At 38.7% G+C, this 17,054-nt stretch overlaps 1 protein-coding gene across 1 annotated transcript in view; it reads left to right on the top strand.

Annotated features, from left to right (window-relative positions):
* The first annotated feature begins 94 nt into the window (after nt 1-94).
* SRPRB (SRP receptor subunit beta) overlaps nt 95-17,054 on the top strand; it is a 60,454-nt gene continuing 43,494 nt past the window's right edge. Inside the window, 6 exon segments of the mRNA XM_069108720.1 lie at nt 95-212; nt 3,209-3,360; nt 4,247-4,337; nt 4,893-4,949; nt 10,079-10,234; nt 12,161-12,308. Coding sequence (XP_068964821.1) covers nt 152-212; nt 3,209-3,360; nt 4,247-4,337; nt 4,893-4,949; nt 10,079-10,234; nt 12,161-12,308 — 665 coding nt within the window. The 5' untranslated portion in view covers nt 95-151.

The raw sequence follows: 17,054 nt of genomic DNA, 5'->3' as shown, positions 1-17,054 counted from the left end.
TCATCTGCTTTCACTCATGGCTCTCTTTTCCCTTGAATAGGAAAGGTTTGGCAAGGGAAAATCGGAGACATTTCAGCTCTTTGGTTCCCATCATGGAAAAGATCTGCTGTTTAAAGACTCAACCAACAGGTTTCTGAGGCTCCCTCCTAGGATGGATCATGAGCAGTACTTGGGTTATGAGAACATGAAGGCTGTGAAAACTCTGACAATGTGTAAGCAATGACTCTAGGCCATGCCAGAGCCAGTTGGGCAGTCTGATGGGAGCAGTCCCTAATAAGCCTAGTTTTGCTGCAGGCATTAAGAGACATCTTAATACTTTGGGGAGTATGGTACTTAATACTTTGGGGAGTATGGTACTTTGTGTGCCAAAACATGTCCCTAAATTAATAAATGAATGAATGAATAGGCAGATAAATAAGTACACAGACAGACAGACAAATGAACAACTAGCATCCAGAGATTTAAATGACCTCTTTCCCACAGGTTTTCCCAGACTCCTGACTCACAGTTTTTTGACCTTTTGGCAAACAAGTACAATTACTCCCTTACCATAATTCTCTTTTCATCTGAGTCTGGTGAACCACTAGACACACTCAGCTTCTTTACCTATGTTGTGTTGTGAGCTCCTCTGGCACTCTGGTAAAATCTAGAGACCCTTCCTCAAAATGCTTTAAAACAAAATGTCAAAATTGGAGGAAATGTTAAATTTTGGTGAGAGGTTAGTGAAAATAAGGATATTTTTCTTTTTCCAGTAGAAATCTCCAGACCTCCTGCAATCTATCCACAGACCCCAGATTAAGAAGCTTTGTATTAGACTGTTCAATACCAATGTAGGACACTGGCACATGTGTCTAGAACCCTATGCTGTGCTTCTGTGCTGCCTACTACCCAGTGTCCATCGACAAAGTACAGAGAAAGTTTTCAGAACATCCCTTCCAAATTCCTGCTGTGAAATTTCCTCCCTTAACATAGGAGACCAGAAAATCTCTCCTGCTTTCCCAGTGCTAACCTGTCTCCATGGAGGAAATACAACATTCTAGATTATCAGAGCTAGAAGGAATGTGACAATCATCTGGTCCTCCCCATTCATTTCCTAGGTAGGGAAATTGAAAGCTCGGGGCAGGGAACTGACTTGCCCCAAATTGCACATCAGTGTTAGTTAGATCAGTCAATTTACTTAGGAAATATCTGGAAAGTTGCTTGTCAACTAAGTACATCCCACTAGAGGAGAGAGCACCAGGTTAGGAGATTGGGTTTGAATCTTGGCTCTGTTCTTTCCTATGTGAACTTGGACAAATCATTCAATTCAGCTTCTTCATCTACAAAATGATGACATCGGACTATATTATTTCTAAATGCCTTCTTACTTACTGATCTTCTTACACCTTACTCCCCAGCACATACTCTTCAATCCAGTGACACTGGTCTCCTGACTGTTCCTTGAACAAGACACTCCATCTCTCTGCTCTGGGCATTCTCTCTGACTGTCCCCCAGGCTTGGAATGCTCTCTGTCCTCATCTCTGCCTCCTGGCTTCCCTGGCTTCCTTTTAAATTCCAGCTAAAATCTTACAAGAAATCCTCCCTAATTCTCCTTAATTCTAATGCTTTCTCTATGTTGATTATCTCCAAGTTTTCTTGTCCTTAGCTTGTTTGTATATAGTGTTTGCATATTGTGTTGCCCATCAGACTGTGAGCTCCTTGAGAGCAAGGACTCTCTTTTTCCTTTCTTTGGATGCTTAGCACTGAGCACATAGTAGGTGCTTGCTGACTGACTGAATTCCAACTCTAGATCTTCTGATTTGCTAATATTTTTGTTTGTCTTTCTCCTTCAATTCCTTTCTACTTCTTGCTGAGTCTTGCTGAATAGGAAAGGAATCCATTTCTGGGCACTTCTTTAGATCTCTTTTCTAGACAATCACAAGGAGTTATTTGTTAAAACTTTTGGATTTTGTGGATCTGCCTTGTCAAAGTGAATCAGGATATTAGGATCAGTGAGTTGTGTTTTAATGCTGACACCATCTTGAGGTAACATTGGTGATGTGTTCATAGTGAAAATCTGGGCTGTATGATCCAGAGAATAAAATTTATTAATTAGAAAGATAGTAAAATTAGATATAAATCCAGGGGTTTATTGACTTAGACCTGGAAGGAACTTCAGAAGTTATCTCATGCAACCTCCCATTTTACAGATGAAGAAACTGATGTCCAGGAAGTTTGAGTGACTTGCCCAAGGTCCTACATATATTAAGTAACAGTTAATATATGAACCCAGGTCATAGAACCATAGATTCAGAACTGGGAAAGATCTTACATGTTATCTGTTCCAACCCTTTCATTTTACAAATGAGGAGAGAGACAGACAGACAGAGACAGAAAGAGATACAACCCTTTTGTTTTCTAGATGTGGACAAGGAGGTCCATAGAGTCTTTACACGAGGGTGCCTTTTTACTTTCTGTCCCCCCATGCCTAGAAAGTTCTGTCATCTCATCTCTGTTTCTTCATTTCCCCGGCTTCCTTCAAGACTTAATTCGTATGTCACATTCTGCAAGGAAACCTTTTCTGATACCCCCAGCTGCTTCCCTTCCCCTCTCAGATTACCATCCATCTGCACAAAGTTGTCCTGGGGCCAGTTTAAACCAACTCATGAGAGTTGATTGTTAATCTGCAAACCAGATCTTGATTCTTTGTGTTGTTGATTGTCTAGACTTAAGAAAGGGATAGAGACAATGTTGATAGTAAAATGACAAAATATTGACAATGTATATTAAACTTATTTTGGACTTAATACTTTTTTTGAGACCCACTTGTTAAACACCAGCACACTCCTTTCTGTATAAATCTTGTATCTACCTAGTTATTTACATGTCGTCTTCTCCATTAAAATTTAATTCCTTGAGGGTTGGAACTATTTTTCCCTTTTTTTGTATTCCCAGTGGTTAGCACAGTGTCTGGCACATAGTAGGTACAGAAGAAATGTGTGTTAACTGACAAATGGGAACAAGTAGAAGGAAATTAGTTCTGGATGTAAAGTGCTCAGGATGTCTCACTGTTAAAGGAAATTAAACAGCTGCCATTACTGGATAGCAACCTCTGTTTAAAGCTGGCAAGTCTCAAAATAAGTATTAGTACAGCCCCTCCTCTTCTTACTGCCTTAAGGAACAGACAGAAAAGTAAACTTTGACCTCTTTTTCTTGCTTCTGTCCTAGCTAAGACTTCTCCCTTGATATCCCACAAAGTGAGGTGGTGCGCGATGAGCAAAGATGAAGAGGCCAAGTGCTCTGAGTGGAGTATGGTCAGTGGTTTGACCATTAAGTGTGTTGTGGCAGAAACCACAGAAGAGTGCATCGACAAGATTATGGTACAGAGCTGCCATATTGACATTTCATCTCCATCCTTGGGTTCTTAAGGACAGAGAACTTGGATCTGAATCCTAGTTCCCGACTTAACTTGGTGGGATGGTACAGGGGAGGGAGTGCTGTATTTGGAGTCAGAGGACCTGGCTTAGAATCCTAACTCTGTCTCTTACCACTTGTGTGGACTTCAGAATGTCACTTAATGATTCTGGACCTCAGTTTTCTCATCTATAAACTAAAGGGGTTAAACCTGATGACCTTTAAGCTCTAACTCTATGGTCACATGATCCTAAGTTGGAATTAGTTGAATATGTAGCTTCATGCTTTCCTATCACTCTGGGACCCTCTACAGGTATCTTGTGAGTCTGTCCTCTCCAAAAAAAAGGTCCCAAACACCTATCACTATGTTTACTTTTACCAGTCAATCACCATACTCTTAGCTGCAATGTAATAGCAAGAACAGTATTGTTCCCATAAACCTTTAGCTCACTTTCTCACAAATTAAAACAAACTCATTGTGAAGAGTGAACCTGCATAGGAATGCTTTGTAAATGTGTGTATTATATAAAGCAGTATATGGACAGTGGTCATTTTATTATTATTATTTTTCTACATCTCTATCCCATGTGGCTGATCCTCTGAATAGCATCTGGTAGAAAACCTAGTCTTGGGCCTTCATTTGCCAGAATAGTCACAATATATATTGTGTACAATGAAGCTGTCCTAATGGAGAACTTCAAGGAAGATGGGACGGGAAACAGTCCAGTTGCTTTGCTAATGATCAAATGATGTAATATTTGTAGTTCTTTGCACAGTGCCTATCTCGTGGCATGTTCTTAATAAATGCTTATTCCATCCATTCATTCCTCTAATTTTGCTTTGCCATTGGAGAAAGGAGAAGCTGATGCCATGAGCTTGGATGGAGGATTCATCTACATGGCTGGCAAATGTGGTCTGGAGGTTGTCCTGGCAGAGAATTACAGTAAGTTGATTGAGACCTTCCCTTAGTAACTGACTCTATCTGGTTCATAGAAAAGTGATTATTTCAACACATAGATTTTATTGGGCTATTTAAACAGGTTTGAAATGCCTGGATGGCAGGCATAACAGAATGGTCAATAATCATGAGAAGCTTAAGCAATTTGAAATTCAGAGATCATAAAAACATCTTAGTTTAGTCATTTATTTTAAATTTCTTTCATCATACCAAGGAGGAAGTTTCAGTTCTTCTCTCTTCCCCTGCCTATTCTCCAGGGGAGGGAGGATCTAACAAGCAATAGAATGGCCACAAGAAAGAAAACAGGTAGAAAAAAGTAAAACAAAAAAGCCTGGGTTATCCACAAGTTGCATGATCAGATAATAACTAAATGAGCATTGACTGAATTTAATCATATTCTTTTAAAAATTCACTTTATGCTAAAATAAATGTAGAAAATCAATGGATAATGACATCAAACAATTATTACTAAAGACGCCTGATACTCAACTCAGTAAATGCTAATGAAAGAGGATCTCTCCTTTATCCTTGTACTTTCAGAGACTAAGGATTCCAGTCATGGGAGAGGGCCTCTTTGCTCCATTCAACCAATTGAAGGTATGTCTATATTGGTAACAGACAGTGGAAGTGTTGAGGTTTAAGGGTGCTGGGACCTCCAAATAGTGACATGTGGGTCCTGCCTTGAATGAATTCTACCCAAGCCTTCTTTCAGTCAAAGACAAGGTTTATTAGAACGCTGATAGAGGGTGGGTGTGATTCTAAAAATCTATAATATTGGCCAGACTCTTAAGGAATCTAAGTACCTTAATAGAAACAAGATGGATCTTATATACAGAAAGACTATATGGGAGGGATCTAGGAGTGGCCAAGCAGTCTGGAATGACTGGGAGGTGACAGAGAAGGGCCAGGAATGCCAGGGACCTGGACCACTTGGGCAAGGGAAAATGGGGTCTAGACAGGATCAAGGGTGGGAAGTAGTGGGGGGGGGAGCTATCCAGAAGTAACAAACCATGAAGGACTGGGCTAGGTTAGGGGTAACACAGAAACTGGAGATTAGGTTTAGGCTACAATTGAAAGGCCCATTGACTGGGATGGGTTGATGCCTCAGGCAAACACTAGAGACCTGACTAAGTGGAAAAATTCAAGGAGAATTTCAGCAGAAAGTTCAAGGTGGGGTTTCCAGGACCTAAGAACAAATGGGGCCCAATTATTTTGGTGTAAGGGGCAAAGTTTTGGGGTTGGGCCTGTACCCTATCAGAAAGAAATTTCTGATCCTTGAGGGAAAAAAAAAAGCTGTAAAGAAACTCAATTTATTGAATCTGTAGAAAGCCAAGTTCAGTTGTGAAAATGTGCAAGGGTTACTGGGTAACTGCTTCTGTGGCTGTCAGTTTCTGGATATGGCATAGCACCAGGTAAGGGACTATGAATTATTAGCTTAGGTTAAACTCAAGAACATGTGAATAGTCTACTAAAAGTAACTGAATTTTGATCATGATGAAACCAAGCAGTGCAGATGAAATATCCAGCTCTAAAGACTTATAAATTATTCTGAGTGTAGTGGAAAAGGAAGAATGTAGAATGCAAGCTCCTTGAGGACAGGAGCCATTTTCATTTTAGTTTGTAGACCCCCCTACCTAGTATAGTAACCCAAGAGTCTACTAGCACAGTTGTTGTACTAGTCAAGTTTGACTCTTTGTGACCCCTTGTGGCCGTTTTCTTGACAGAGATACTAGAGCAGCTTGCTATTTCCTTCTCCAGCTCATTTGACAGATGAAGAAATGAAAGCCAATAGGGTTAAGTGACTTGCCCAGGGTCACACAGCTAGTAAATGTCTAAGATCAGATATGAACTCAGGCAGATGAATCTTCTTGACTCCAGTCCTTATGCTCTATCCACTGTGCCACCTTGTCAGTCTACTAGCACATAGTAGGTGCTTGCATGATGAAGAAGCAGCATGGTGTGGTTAATAAAGAGCTGGTTTCAGAGTCAGGACAACTGGGTACAAGTTCAATGTCTGACACATAGGGATGTCTCAATGTCTAGTAAATTCTGAGTCTCAAGTCACAGAAGAGCTGCTGCACATCTCTACTGATGAGGGAGTTTCCTCATTGAAAAGTTCCTTACAAAGATGGCATCAGAGGTCAGAACCAAAAATAACTAAATAAATGACTGTTGAATGGAATATGTATTGAAGGAAAAGATACAAGTTTCCCTATGCTTATACTAATATAATACTATAATATAATATAATACTATATGCTAATAATAACAAAATCTGACAGACAATGCAATACTTCACCACTTAAAGCTCTTACACATGTAGCCATCACATTTTCTTTTTTTTTGTTTTAACATCTCTGAAACACCCAGTGCTATTCGTTGGAGGGAGGATCCCGAGGGGAGAAACACCTTATGACACTCATTTATTAGAGCATTAAATATGTAAGGGATCTTCAAGAATCCCAGAATTTCCATCGGAAGGGTCCTTGAGCTTCATCTGCTCAATACTCCTTTCCTAAATAGGAGTCACTTCAAAATGTAGCCTCATTTCACAGATAAGGACATAGAGGCACAAAAAGGCCACATGATTTTCTTGCGGTCATACAGTGAATTAGTGGTAGAATCATAATGATTCCTAGATCTCCTGGTGATCTTTGTCATACTAGTTCCGTCAATGATCAACAGATCAATTTTAAAAAGTATTTATTAAGCATCTATTGTGTTCCAGGTCTTAGGGCTACAAAGACAAAAATGAAACTGTCTTTGCCCTCAAGGGGCTTACATTTTACTGGGGGAGAAAGAAATGTACATAAATGAGCATATTAAAAATATGTGAATCTAATCAGTGTTATCACCGATAAAGTCAGTGTTCACCCTGACATGAGAAAACTCCCCCTACCAATGTAAGCTGGCACCTTCTATGAAACTTAATGTTTTAATTTAGAGAACTGTCTAGGCAGCACTGAAGGGACTGCAAGTAGAAAGTTTAAGCAGCCGTGGCCTAGAATCCTGAGAAGTTTTATAATTTGCCCACACTCATCTAGCTAGTATGTGTCAAAGGCAGCATTTGAACGCAGGTCTTCCTGGTTCCTCAGTCTGCAGCTGCTTCTAATAGAAAATAGATAAGAAAATAAATGCAAAATAATTTGAGAGAAGGCACTATGAGATGGAGGCATCAGTAAAGGTCTCATTAAGAAGGCTATGCTTGAACTGAGCTTTGAAGGAAACTAGGGACTCTAAGAAGCAAAGGTGAGGAGGGAGAGCATTCCAGGTACGGGCATAAACAGGAAGAAAAAGAAGAGTAAGAAGACCATTTTGGCTGGATTGTATAGTGTGTAAAGGGCAATATTGCATAATAAAGCTAGAAGGGTAGCTTGGAATCAGGTTGTGAAGGGCTTCAAATTCAAAACAGTTAATTAACACTTATTAAGCACTTACTAGAGGAGGCTAGATAGTGCAGTGGATAGAGTGCCGAACTTGGATTCAGGAAGACCTGAGTTCAAATTTGACCTGAGACACTTGTCAGTTATGTGACCCTGAGCAATTCACTTCATCTCTGCTTTCCTCAGTTTCCTCACTTGTAAAACAAGGATAATATTAGCACCTACTTTATAGGGTTGTTATGAGGATCAAATGAGGAAATAATTGTAAGGCACTTGACTCAGTGCCTGGCCCATAGTAGGTGCTATATAAATGTAATGCTATATTAATAAATGAGCTTAATATTAAAGATCATATTATTTGTAAATATTAGCTATTATTACCAAATGTTAAATTTTTCTTTCTTCCTCCCCTTCATTTTTTTTTTTTTGCTTTTTGGAGGGGGAAGGTAGGGCAATTGGGGCTAAGTGATTTGCCCAAGGTCACACGGCTAGTAAGCGTTAAGTGTCTGAGGATGAATTTGAACTCAGGTTCTCCTGACTCCAAGGCCAGTGCTCTATTTGCTGCACCATGTAGCCACCCCAGATCATATTACTTTTAAAAAATTAGAAAAGAAGCAGATCATATGCCTCTCACAGCTATTGGTACTCTTAACTAAGTGAGAGATAGAGGTGATTACAAGACTTGAAACTGAAAAGAAAGCACAGAAAGTACCTACTATGTGCCAAGTAGTGAAATAAGCACCGTGCATACAAAGAAAGGAAAAATATAATGGCTGCTTTCAAGGAGTTCATAGTCTAAGTTGGGGGTGAATATGAATAAACAAGCTATATAAAGGACAAATTGAAATAATCAATGGGGGAAGGCACTAGAATTAAGAGGGAATCATGAAAGGCATCTGGCAGAGGGCAGGATTTTAGCTGGGATCTGAAGGAAGCCAGGGTAGAGAGAAGGCAGAGATGAGAGGGGAGAACATTCTAGGTATAGGGGACAGTCAGTGAAAATGACCAGAGTCAGGAGATGCAGTATCTTGTTTGGGGCCGGAGTAACTGCATCCCAGAGTATGTTGGGGGAGAGATATAAGCTATAAGAAGACTAGAAAGGAATTGGTGGGGGGCAGGTTATGAAGGGCTTGGAACACCAAGTAGAAGGTTTTTATATTTAACCTTAAAAATAATGACAATTTATTGAGTAAGGGGATGACATGGTCAGAGTAGTTTGTATTTAACTTCAGAGGTATAGGGAGTCACTGAAGTTTATTGAGTAGTGATGTGAGAAAACTTATGCTTTAGGAAAATTACTTTGGTAACTGTATGGGAAAAGGATTGGGGCAGCGAGGTGGTGCAGTGGATAGAGCAATTGGCCCTGGAGTCAGGAAGACCTCAGTTCAAGTTTGACCTCAGACACTTACTAGCTATATGAATCTGGACAAGTCACTTAACCCTGTTTGGTTCCCCCAAAAGAAATAAATAAAAAAAGGAGAGAGATCTGAATGGGAGACTATTAGGGTATTCCAAGCAAGAAAGAGATAAAATCTGGAAGGGATGTCTGAGATTATTGAACTCAGTTTCTTCATTTTAGCAATTCAAAAGCAAATCCAAATAGTTTCAAAATGGTTTGAAAGTGTCAGGTGCTTTAGTGATACATATGCCCATAGTGAGTGCCATCTATTGCTGGAGTAAGTCTATATACATCACAGAGCTCAGCTGTAGCTGTAGCTCAGTAAAAATTCTGTTAGGAAATGGTCTAGAGGAGGAGAAACCTATGAATACCTTAAGTATGTAGCAACTTAAGAAAAATAGATGATAATTTTTGTTCCATGTGTTTCAAAAAATGAAGGCCATAAAATAAGACTTTGAAAGCCTAAAATGAGTGGCATTATAATATGGGGGAAAGGCCTGCCTGAAAAACAATCTGTTGATTATCTGAGCAAAAATCACCTACAAGTTACTCAACAAGTAGCCATTCATTTCTGGCTGGAATTCCATGGAGGGGAAACCAACCACCTCTCAGGGCAGCCCATGCCGTGTGTGTGTGTGTGTGTGTGTGTGTGTGTGTGTGTGTGTGTGTCTAACTATAGAGAAGCATTCTCTTACACTGAGTTTAAGAGCTGTATGACCTTGGGCGGATCAATTGAACTCTAGGATCCTCAGTTTCTTCTTCTGAAAAGGGAGTGAGACTATAAAGGGAGGGGAGATATGTGGGAGTTTGGGGAGACCTTCTTACATACCCCCCAGGGTGAGAAGACTTGGGTGGGCAGAAACCAATTGCACCTGATGAAATGCCTAAATCAAGGACTCCTCCTGCCCCTGCATTAATGTTTGCTTTTCTATGTGTTTTGCAAGGCTATTATGCTGTGGCAGTTGTCAGGAAATCAGATGCTGAACTCAAGTGGGGCTCTCTGCAAGGCAAAAAGTCCTGTCACACAGCCATGGACAGAATGGCTGGTTGGAACATTCCTATGGGCCTGATATACAATCAAACCAATTCCTGTGAATTTGGTAAGAAAGTTGTCTGCGAGAAATAAGAACAAGGCTTTCTAGGGGTCGGAATAGGAACAGGGTAGAGTATGCAAACCTTGGTAAAATCACATTGCTCCCAAGCATGCAAAACATTTTTATACAGGTGAAATCAGGTTAAAATATACACAAAGAGACTCCCTCTGAAGAGGGAAAAGAAATCACCAAAGAACTTGGGTGACTGTGGGAGTTTGTAAGCTTCTTTCTATATATAGGAGACTCAAATCTTTTGGTGTTTTTTTAAACATCTGCTGATAGTTATTTTCCTTGCCCATAGACTTTGTGAAGTTTCTTTATAAACCTCAAATTTATTTCAGATTCTGATATTATGACCATATGCCCCTACTTAATTTAAGCAATTGTGCATATTAATACAGAAGTTTGTAACACGGTGGGAGGAGTAGGGGATGATCAAGGAAGTTCCAGATCAATTTGATGAGTTCTCCACTTAACAGAATGAAATTGACCTTTGGGGACAGTGGAGAGGCATCCTCCCATGGAGCATAGATGTGCTCACTGGTACTTTGTGGAGAGGATGCAGGTAACACAACATGATTAGTTGATGAGGATTAAATTTCCCTTTTGAGGAGAGAAGCCCTGCACATTTTTCCTTTTTTGTTTTCTAAATTTTTTTTCTTTTTTCCCCTCTTTTCCTAACTGTTTTTGAGGCTGTGACAGGCCTTAGCAGTCACAAGGCAGGCCTGAGCTTTAGGAACTCTACCCTGTGTCTTCCTTCCCTAATAAACACACTGCATCCCTCTTATCTAGAGGTTCTTAACCTTTTTATTCCTGTCATGCAATCCTTTATCAGTTTGGTGAAGCCTATAGAGGGAAGCTTTGTCAAATAACTTTTCCATGCATCAAATAAAAACATATGGGATTACAAAGGAAACCAAAGTTTAGTGAAAATAAATTCCCATCCAAGTTTACAGACCCCTAAGGGGTCCATGCACTCCAGGTTAATAACCCCTGATCTAGAAGGTCTAATCCCTCAACTCTTGAAATTTTGGGAAACCTTAAATTTGGGAAGTCTTAAAATTGAGTTTACCTAGGAAACATCTCCCAAAGTTGATGCTATGCAAGTAATCTCTTTTCTCTGGCTAGAAAATTAGAATCTAGGATAATGCTATGTGGGACATTTCATCTCAGAGGAAGATACAAGCAGGGGTAAGGGTGAGGGTGGGAAAAACTGAGAGAAGATCTCCTGCAGAAAGGATTTGAACTATGAAAGTTGGGAGTTAGAAAGAGGAAGGAGAGTATTTCAGGTATGATGGATAGGCAGTACAAAGGCAGAGTCTGGAGATGGATTCTTCAAATTGACATTAAGTGCTTGGGGCCTTGGAGTAAAGAAACTGCACATATAGAGTCTCTCCCACTCCCATAATGCAGATCTGTTCTGCTCCTTATTGGTCTGTAATGAGAGACAGACAGAGAAGAGAGAAAGAGAGAGAGACAGAGAGAGAGAGAGAGACAGAGAGAGAGAGAGAGACAGAGAGACAGAGAGAGAGAGACAGAGAGAGACAGAGAGAGAGAGAGAGAGAGAGAGAGAGAGAGAGAGAGAGAGAGAGAGAGAGAGAGAGAGAGAGAGAACAAGTTGGTCCTTAGCATATCTTATAGATCAGAACCAAGGACAGCTCCTTCAAAACCTGTCCATTCTGAGTCTTGGGCAAACTGTCATACTGTCATCTAGAGACTCCTGTGTAATTTCTGTTGGTATCAGTGGGCATGCTTACACTCCATGGGCAAGGGTCTCTCAGGTGCCTCTAAACTAAGGCTCATATACTATAATCTAACTGGGTTGATTTGCACTAAAGTGATCAAGGAACGTTCTGATCACCCCCTTCATGCTTGTAAAGAGCAGGCCTTCTATATTAATTCTGGTAGAACAACTGTCTTTGCTCTGTGCAGATAAATACTTCAGTGAATCCTGTGCTCCTGGTGCTCATGTTAATTCTAGCCTCTGTGCCTTATGTGTTGGCAATCCAGAGACAGGGGATTTGAACAAGTGTGCTGCCAACAGCAAAGAGAAATATTATGGCTACACAGGGGCTTTCAGGTAAGTATGACAGAGAAAATCAGTGTTCAGATAAAGAGTTATTTATTTCCCTTCCTTGAAGGCAGTTCATTTTACTAGGTCAGTAGACAGACAGCTATACCTTCATCCTAAGAAATGAGTGATAAAGAGTTGTCTGAAGAAAAGCAATGGGTTTCCTCTATTCTACATGATCTAAACTCAGCAGGATGGAATACTTCTGGTTCCTAGCCCTCTGCTTAAACCCTAACACTGTAATTTCATTAGAATAGGGAACTTCTAGGTGAGGAAACTCTGCCAATGCAAGTCAACACCTTCTAGTGTTAAAGAGTTTTCGAGAGGAGAGGCATCAAACTTGTAGCATATAATTATATGCAACTGGAACCAGATTTAGGTGTAATTGGGAAATGTTTAATAAAATAAATTAAAAACAATAAAACATGTAATGTCAACTTGTGGTTTTTAAAGTCAATATATAGCCTGCAAGGATCTATTTCTACCAGAAGTTGAAACAACTGATCTAGAGCACTGAAAATTCAAGTGACTTCTCCCAAGGTTACACTGCCAGTATGAGTCAGTGGTCTTCTTGTAGTTGAGATGAACTCCATATCCATGATGCTACAATGACTCTGCTAAATCAAATCCTATTCACATCACCACTACCACCAGTTTCTATCCCTTATATTCTTGGCACATTTCCAATAATTATCTCATTTTTCTTGCTGTTATTCCAACTTCAGGAAGCCTGCACCACAATGTAGAGGAATCAGTACCAACCTCTTAACATGCTATGTCCCTCTCAAGGTAGATGTAGCTTTCAATAGAAGCTTTTATCTTCATTCCAAAATGGAGGGGACTTTTTTAAAATTATAGGATCACATATTTAAAGCTCGAAGGAAAATTAGAAGGCATGTAGTTCAACTCTTTCATTTTATAGATGAGGAAACTGAGGTTAAGAAAGGTTAAATGACTTGCCCAGGGTCACACAACTAGCTATCAAGTATTTAAAGTGAAATTTGAATCATGTCTTCCTAACTCCAAGTCCAGGGTTCTGTTGACTATGGCTTACTGCCTCCCAGTTGAAGCCCACTAAACCACAGGAAAAATCCATTGAAGGTCACATATAAGTAATAAGCCAACACATTCAGTGTCATTTTTAAGAGAGAAATATTAAACATCCTAGCCATCACCTTTAAAATTAAGAACAGAAAACGTTCACAAAATGATGTGCCTTTATTGTAATTAATAGAATAAATAATTAAAATAACTTCAGTTCAATGTGATGGTCAGTTAAGAAATAGGGATGGGAAGAGAGATGGAAAGAGCAAAATTCATGGAGGGACAGACAGAGATATTGAGGCAAAGAAAATATAGTATAGAGAAAACAAGAGGGAAAACAAAAACTAAGCACTAACATATAGTTATGCACAAACAAACAATATTTCATGGAATAACATTCCATTTTTGGCTTTTAGAATACCTTATGAATGTTCCTTCACCCAAAAAAACTGGAAGCTATCAAAACAGAACCAACACTAAAACTATAAAGAATATAATTTTATTTTATTTGACTAATGAGAAGCTCTCACTCTTTTTGGGTCATATTTTTGAGTTCTGGCTACCACACTATGTGCGAATATGCCATTGAATAACTATTTTAAATGAACAGAATGGCAGAAAACAGATCCTAATATAATCTGCATTTGTCAGAAGAAAAAAAATTAAAACTATGTCTCAAGATCATTTCTAAGGGGACTGAGAAAGTAATAATAGAGGAAGGAATGATGTCATTTCATCCCTCATAGAGCTATTGTTCAGGAACAGGAATGCTGATGGAAATCTCTACAAATTAAGTTATCTATTTTTCCCTCAAACTCTATCACATTGTATAAACCAACCAGACAATATGCCTTTAGCCTTCCAGTTACCATTAGTGATATTAACAAATGTAAACAGAATTTGAGAGAAAAAGAGAGGCTAGACTATATTTGGGAAATTGTGCAGCATTTTTTATAACCCCTGCCCCTTCTCCCCCCCAAAAAAACCTTCTTTTTGAAACAAAATCCCACATTTTTATGGTCTCAGAGCTCTCCTGGGCATACTCTGTGACTATGAGTCATGGAATTATATCATGTCTGTGGAATCAAAATTGTAAATTATCTAAAGGACAATGGAGAAAAAAATAAGCTAGAGCAAATTATGAATGATGAATGGCATACAAGAAGAGGCATAAAAGATATCATCTAGGAGACATATGGGTGGAAAATAGGTGGACCAAGCAAATACAAGAGTGAAGAATAATGGATTACTTGATGACATTTTTCTCCATGTAATGTTAAGAAATCAAGAGGAAGGTCTTCAGACCAGAGGCCCTGGTGAAGAATTTATAGAAGGACCATGGACAAATGTTGCATAGGATAAAAAAGCTTATGCTTAAGTTGTTCTCTACAGTGTTGGAGGGAGCTCTCATAATGAAATCATGCTTATGCTGAACTATTGAAGTGTGTCATTGGTAATACATTTTCAATATTTTTTTTTAAATATTTCAATATAAAAACCAAATATAAGCCCCAAAGTTTTGTTTAAGTTAAAGTTTCTGACAAGGCAAAAAATTTAGAAATATTTTCTTTTTTTTTATATGAATGCTAGCTTTTGTGAGTTAAGCATTCATTCAGCACCTACTATCTGCAGGACCTAGCTAGGTACTGTGATAAACACTTTTGACATAGTATTGCCAGAAATGGCACCTGCTTTTTTCTCTCTCCTATTTCCTCATCTTCTCTTTACTTTTCTTTTTTTTCTTAAATTTAATTTGTTTGTTTACTTTTAGTTTACAGGATTCAATTCCATAATTCCTTGAGTTTCACATTTTGTCCCCTTTGCTCTCCTCCCTCCCTCCCCCATGGTGGCATATAGTCAAGTATAGGATCTGTAAATACTTTCACATTAGACATTAGTCAGGTTAAAAGATGGATTGTATCAGATGGAATGAAAAATGTAAAGAGAACATAAAACCAAACAAGAAAAAGAAAAAGATCAGGTATTTTGCTTCCATCTGGATATAAACTCAGTTCTTTCTAGTTCTTTCTCTGGATGCACACATTTCTCTCCATCATGAATCTTTTGGGATTGACTGATATCACTGCATTGCTGAGAAGAGTCCAGTCTATCAAAGTTGGTCATCACACATATGTTGTGTCTGTAATTGTGTACAAATTTCCCCTGGTTCTACTCTTCTCACTCAGCATCAGTTCGTATAAGCCTCTCCAGGTAAATATGAAGTCCACCTGCTCCTAGTTTCTTATAGCACAATAGTATTCCATAACATGCATATACCACAACTTGTTCAGCCATTCCCCAATTGATGGGCACCCCCTTAATTTCCAATTCTTTGCCACCACAAAAAGAGCTTCTATAAACATTTTTGTACATATGGGTCTTCCTCCCACTTCTATGATCTCTTTGGTATATAACCCTAGGAGTGGTATTTCTGGGTCAAAGGATATGAAAGTATTTATAGCCCTTTGGGCATAATTCTAGATTTCTCTCCAGAAAGGCTGGATCAGTTCACAACTCCACCAGCAATGCATTAGTGTTCCAATTTGCCCACATCCTCTCCAGCATTTGTCATCTTCCTGTTTTGTCATATTAGCCAATCTGACTGGTGAGATGTGGTACCTCAGAGTTGTTTTGATTTGCATTTCTCTGATCAATAGTGATTCAGAGCATTTCTTCATGTGCTTATAGATATCTTTAATTTTTTCTCTGAAAATTGCCTGTTCATATCCTTTGACCATTTATCAATTGGGGAATGACTTGTATTCTTATAAATTTGACTCAATTCTCTATATTTTAGAAATGAGTCCTTTGTCAGAGACATAGGTTGTAAAGATTCTTTCCCAATTTACCACCTCCTTCTTAATCTTGGTTACATTGGCTTTGTACAGAAGCTTTTCAATTTCATGTAGTCAAAATTATCCATTTTGCATTTTATAATGTTCTCAAATTCTTGTTTAGTCATAAACTCTTTCCCTCTCCACAAATCTGACAGGTAAACTATTCCTTGTTTTCCGTAACTGCTTACAGTATCAACCTTTATACCTAGATCATGCACCTATTTAGACTTGATTTTGGTATATGGTGTTAGATAATGGTCTATGCCCAGTTTCTGCCATACTATATTCCAGTTTTCTCAGCAATTTTTGTCAAATAGTGAATTCTTATCCCCAAAACTAGGGTCTTGGGGTTTATCAAACAATAGATTACTATAGTCGTTGACTTCTGAATCTCGTGTGCCTAAACTATTCCATTGATCCACTCCTCTATTCCTCAGCCAGTACCAAGTAGTTTTGATGACTGCAACAGATTAAATCTGGTATAGCTAGTCCATCTTCCCTAGCATTTCTTTTCATTAATTCCCTTGATATTCTGGACCGTTTATTCTTCCAAATGAATTTTGTTACTATTTTTTCTAGCTCTGTAAAGTTTTTTTGGTAAATTAATTGGTATGGCACTAAATATATAATTTAATTTAGATAAAATTGTCATTTTTATTATATTAGCTCGACCCAGCCACGAGCAATTGATATTTTTCCAATTAGTTAGATCTGACTTTATTTTTTGTGAAAAGTGTTTTGTAGTTGTGGTCATACAGGTCCTGTGTTTGTTTTGGCAGGTACATTCCCAAATATTTTATAATGTCTACAGTAACTTTAAATGGGATTTCTCTTTCTATCTCTTACTGTTCAATTTCATTGGAAAGATATAGGA

Source organism: Petaurus breviceps, unplaced genomic scaffold (genome assembly GCF_028583685.1).
Source record: "Petaurus breviceps papuanus isolate PSGF00001 unplaced genomic scaffold, PetGlider_PUasm1.0 90424, whole genome shotgun sequence".
Lineage (NCBI taxonomy): Eukaryota > Metazoa > Chordata > Mammalia > Diprotodontia > Petauridae > Petaurus > Petaurus breviceps.
The sequence above is the reverse complement of the archived record's forward strand: the minus strand, read 5'-3'. Positions and strand labels throughout refer to the sequence as shown.